Source organism: Melanaphis sacchari, unplaced genomic scaffold (genome assembly GCF_002803265.2).
Source record: "Melanaphis sacchari strain LSU unplaced genomic scaffold, SCAv2.0 Contig7_pilon_pilon, whole genome shotgun sequence".
Taxonomy (NCBI): domain Eukaryota; kingdom Metazoa; phylum Arthropoda; class Insecta; order Hemiptera; family Aphididae; genus Melanaphis; species Melanaphis sacchari.
This window is the reverse complement of record NW_020271560.1, coordinates 667,788-673,825: the sequence shown is the minus strand read 5'-3', so window position 1 is coordinate 673,825 and position 6,038 is coordinate 667,788. Positions and strand designations below refer to the sequence as shown.

Here is a 6,038-nt window from a genome sequence, read left to right as displayed (position 1 = left end):
GTCAACATTTCTTTCATTATTTTTATACTCCTTATATAATATATTTTTTTAACTTTTCATGAAAATTAACAAACTTTTTTTTGCTGCTGGAGGTTTCCCAATGTCTTTTGACCTATCTGTTCTTCGTCTGCTTCAATAATTCTACAATAATTGTATCTTTATATATGAGTAACCATCTAGTTAAATGTAAATGATTGGCTAATTTCTAAAATCTGATTTTTTTAAATTTTAAACAATTTCATCATGTACATTCTTGATTTTAAACTTTTTTACCCTAGAGCACACGCATTCAGAATATTCACGAGATTCCACGCACACGGTGTTTTTGACCATGTATTAAAGTATTTCAATTAAAATTCGATAAATTGAAATAATCGCATTTTATTGATTTTAAACTGCCTACCGCCTGGCGCCTACAGACTACAAAACAGCCCGATGCTGCATGTGCAGTATGTGTATTGTGTACGGTCTTTAGAAGATCTAAGATCGTGTGCATGTGCAACACGTTGTCGTTTGTTTTATTTGCCGAGTGGTTGGCAACCTTGAGTAAAATTATAAACAAAATCCTAATGATAAAAAGACCGACTCTAAATTTACCGATTGTACCCGCGATAGTGAATTAGTGATTAGAATATACGAAATACTGTTGAATAACTCGAATAGTGAACACAGAGTAACGTGTATATTTACGGACTGTTGTAAACAAAGATTTACCTCGTAGTTCGTACCTATTTGTGCACTTACACATTTAATACTTGTTTAATACACGAATGTTAACTGTTGAGTATCACAAAATGATTTTTCATTAGATTTTTAGGTGAAGTTGAATCTTTTATTTTGCCATAAAAATAACCTACAAACATTTTCGGCTTAGTGTTACAATTTAGTAAGTGCATTTTATACGATTAAGTGTAATGGAAATCTTTCGATTGTACACGAAAACAAGCCGGATCGTATTTCAAGCCAAATCTACGGATCCATCAACCTGGCAAAGTTTGCACACTTTGTTACCACAGTTACACAAACATTTATCATGTCAGGTATGCCATAAATTAGTTGACCGATTGAATCCCCATTTAAATGGATATGCATGTTCAGCGTGTATTAATCATCAGATACCTGAAAATGCATCTAGTGCATTAATACAATGCTATAAGAAACTGTGTGCTTATTTACAAAGCACGCCTGTGTATAAAGTAATGTGCACAAGAGATGAAGACAAACAGTTAGTAGAATTAATAACTGAAGTTATTAGTCTATCTCGATCAGTGAATGGCTATAATGGAATTATTAATGGTACAGTAAATAAACAAGATACAGAAGAAGTAAATATTAAAGATGAAATGTTAATTTCATCGTCAGATGTTCAACTGCCTATTGAAAACCCGACATCATTTGATGATATTAATTTGCAAAAATTTGATGAAGAATCCCAAGAACACAAAATTCAAAATCAATCTGAATTCAACAATATTCCTAAAAAAAAGGTTTGAATACATTTTTATTTTTTATTTTTACTTTAAATATTTTATGTTTTAACAGAAAAATGAACGTCGTTGGGGCTGCCGATGTGGTAATGCTACAACTACTCCTGGCAAATTAACATGCTTTGGACAAAGATGCCCTTGTTATACAGAACAAAAACCTTGTGAACAATGCAAGTGTAAAGGATGTAGAAATCCTAGACAGAAGAGATCCAATCATGATGACAACTTAGAAATAGATAAAATACGCCGGAAACCAGTAACCTTAGAATTAGTATCTTCACTGAAACCTTCACATATTAATAGCAAACCGGTAATATTAATAATTGTTTTAATCATATTTTTTTTTAAATAAATAATGATACCATATTTTTTTTTATTTCAGGAATTTAGTTCTTATACTATGCATGATACGTTACAGTTACCTTCTCACAGTCAAAATTATGATCAAGGTGAGACTGAAGTCACACTTGGACACGTGAACTCTATTTTCCATTCTCCATAAATAACTATCATTGAACATTATTAAGTGGAACAAGTGTTGTATGTTATTAGAAAATTATTTGGTGGTGTTGTATACTATGAATAACAGATATGTTACCTACATCTTAAATGATAACTATAATAATTAACTCTTGGTACCTTAAATATTTTTTTTCTTTATGTATTATATTATATATTATTGTATTTTCTTAAATATTTAAAGGGTATTTTAAAATCTTAAAAATAAATCAAACACAAACATTTGAATGACTAATCTCTGACATTCTTATTTAAGTGTCTTTGTTTCCAATAGTATGGAAAAAACATTTTATACTATTTGTTATAATTTATTAATTGTTAAGTTAACTTCTAATAAAATTATATTTATTGCTAGACAGTATATACCAAAAAATACATAATTAAGTAAAATTCTTATGTAATAGATAATAATTATACTATATTACTTAACTATTATAGGACGTGAAGGTATCGATAGCATACTACACCTATGTATTACCTATATAAAATAAGATACAGTACCAGAATCACCTCTAAGTATGACCAATAATATACTTAAAAATAGACTTACTTAAGATATTACTTATTAGATAACTGTTGAATTGGTAGTTAGTACAAAATTATTATTAATTATTTCTTTGTGTTGACAATATAAAATTCTCTAACCTATATACTGTTAAAGTGAAGAACCCCATATTATTCAACTGCTGACTTGTATGCTTGGGCATGGCATTACTACATAATAGGTATGCAGATGTTTAACTGTAAAGGTAACAAACTCTGTGTTTATTTTAGACCCTCTATCATACTATTTATTTTATTTTATTGTTAGTTGACGTGTAGTAAGCCTTACATTTTTCTCCAGTGGGTAATAATCCCTCTTCCCTGTCACCTCCTGAAATAAACAGTGAACAAACTGATGCTGCCTAGTATAAGCTGATCATCACCTTTTATAAATCTTACTTTGAATACATAAAAAAATAGATTCATTAATTAATTAAACTATACATTAATTACATGTTGTTAGGTATTAGGAACTAATATTTTTATTTTATTTTTTTTATTAGTTTATTTACAATCTGTAAATTAGTTTTTTACAATAAGAATATGAATTAGAATTAAGTATGACATGAATCACGTGATAAAAGGAGTAACCTAGCGGTTAAAACTAATTTTTTAAGTTCATGTTTAGATAATATTATTTTTTTTTTTTTATTATAATTTTTTGTGTCACTATTATTAGTTTATTAATAACTGTAAAATTTAATGGTTTTTATGATTATATGAAGTTTTGTTTTATACTTAAAGCTAAGATAACTTTGTAAATTGTTAACTAGTCATTAATAATGAAAATTATTATATTGTATGTTAAGTTTACAATATGTTGTTGCATGTATTTACAACATGTTATTTGAAGTATTGTTCCACTATTTTAACTAATAAACCACATTTTAGGAATGGATCCAGGTCCAATAATATCCAATAATATTTTATTTTTTATGTAATTTGGGGGGTGTTATCTTTGCCCCACTTTTGGATCTGCCCGTGATATATTTTCAAATTTTTGAAATAAGGCTATGCAAATGCATTGTTTTTCACTTGAAAAAAAAATGTTTAAAAAGATTTTATAGAATTTTCATTATCTATTAAATACAAAATATAAATTCATATATCATAACGTTATATCATAATACTGTATACCTATTGGCAGTGTTTATGTCATTCAAATTGTTTATAATTTCAGTGTTAAAACTTTAAATAATTGAACCCCTATATGTACATTTTTAAAGTCCCCCGATGATTTCTACATTACTTGATGAGTCTAAGCTGATATTGTCCGAAATTAATATTGTAATATTAATTTAAGACCCATTTCTTTATTGTTACAATAAATGTATATTTTTCCTATAAAAATAATTAAACAGTTGATATATTTATTAAAATAATAACTTCTTATTACTATAATTTTAAGTCGTCAAGTAAAATGTGAATTATGTATGAATAACTATTGTATAATGTCAAAAAATAAAATTACATTTATATTTATAATGTATTTTTGTGGAAGTAATCTAGTATTTTCAACTATTTATATGCTCTATTCTTTTGCATATTCTAAGTTTTGGTCATAAAATTACTAAAATAAAAACGTATCACTCAAAGAGATTAAGAAAATTAGTGAATAAATTGTACTGTTGACAAAAATTACTTATAAATACTTTATTTTTTCTAAAATCCTAACAAATGACTTTGCTGGTATAAAAATATATATGTTTAGTGTAGAACATGGATTTTTATCATGGTGATAAACTTAAATTAAATGTATGAAAATAATTTGTGTACTTTAATTAGGGTTTATATATTATCACCTATATTATTATGAAACAAATATTTATAATTATCTATTCATCTTATTATCATATTCATCAAAAAAATTATAGTTAATTAAAATGTTTTAATCAATTGTTTATTATTTTACTTTAAGTTAATATAAAGTCATAAAAATTACAATCTTAACTATCTCATTTTCAAAATTACAAAAAGTGTGTATAGCTGACACTTACAAATATAATGTATTGTTAATTATCACTTTATTCATATTATATTAAACTTTTGACAGTAACTAGTAAAACCACATGTTTTAGTATTTCATTGATAATGATTTTATAACCGTTGCACAGTAATTACTAATTACTAATTAATAATTGTATATGTTTTAAAAATAGCTAAACATACAATTTTATTAACATCTAACACTACATCTTTAATAGGGCTAATAGATTATTCTCTGCCATGCCACAGACAGGAGTATCACATGACATAATTTCATAATATGTACTCAACATATCAACAATGATGGAGATTTAATAAATAAAAACATTTCATGTCGGACATTTAATTTATTTATTTTTCATGAAACTCTGTTAGAACATTATAACAGTTAGAATATTACAAAATAAAAAATAAAAATTATTATTAAACATTCATTAGGTAATAATTTTTAATAATAATAATCAAATTGTTTGATTAGTAAATATTATACAAAATTGAAAATACATAATCAGAAAATGTAATTATAGTATGATTAATGAACATTTGTCTGTTTTGGCCAATATGCAGTACTATATGAAACACATATTAAATGTTTATATGTTTATAATAAATCCGGATTTCAGTTATTAAGTACATTATACTTTGTGTCATCTACAAATAGTGGAGAAACGCAAGATCTTTTGTATACTTGTAACATTCTTTAATACAATTTACTCCACATATACAGTTTAGTCTTACAACTTTGTATGTTACCTAATCAATTAAATATTTAAAATATACTAATAGACAAAGATTGACAGTTTTTAATTTGACTAAATATATACTATTACATTATTAACATTCACTATACACAGCATTAATAATCATTGAACTTTAATAATAAATTGAAAAATCTGCTCTCGTAGGGTAAAATGCTGTAAGTAGATAGTCGATATGGTAAAATATTTGAGAAGAGGATTTTAAAGTACATATTTTTTTAGTTACTTTTTTTATACCTTGGAGAATTTTCTATTGATAGGATAACACTCTCCAGACATATTAACATAAACATTTCAAATGTACAATTTTGTAAATTAGTTTCACCTCAATTGTATTTAGACTTAGCAGCTTACCTTAAGAGAACAGATTAAAGAGTAATTAATTTATTACATCAATATTCTCAATATTTCATCAATATTTAAAAATGAAGTTTTTTCTTATCTTTTTATATTTATTGTAAGTCACTTTTAACTAAAATATATTTTTAGAACACATATATGGGACAAGAAAATAATTAAATAACACAATTATCAATATTTTGGTTTCTAAAATTATTTTAATAGCTGTAATGTAATAATTAATCTTAAACAAATAAATTGGGTTATAGAAAAATGCAACTCATTCTATTTTATTTTTTATTTTCATACAATTAATAAATTTTATATTGTTAACATTTGTTGTAATAATAATCTACTAATTGTGACAAAAAAAAAAAAAAAAAAAAACAAAAAAAAACAAAACAAA

The 6,038-nt window shown here is 25.2% G+C and overlaps 1 protein-coding gene across 1 annotated transcript; it reads left to right on the top strand.

Annotated features, from left to right (window-relative positions):
• The first annotated feature begins 622 nt into the window (after window positions 1–622).
• LOC112601876 lies at window positions 623–2,352 on the top strand. Its single transcript, XM_025349736.1, has 3 exons — window positions 623–1,487; window positions 1,543–1,797; window positions 1,870–2,352. The coding sequence occupies exons 1-3, from the start codon at window positions 915–917 to the stop codon at window positions 1,987–1,989; spliced, it is 948 nt and encodes a 315-aa protein (XP_025205521.1). The 5' UTR covers window positions 623–914; the 3' UTR covers window positions 1,990–2,352.
• The last annotated feature ends 3,686 nt before the right edge of the window (window positions 2,353–6,038 follow it).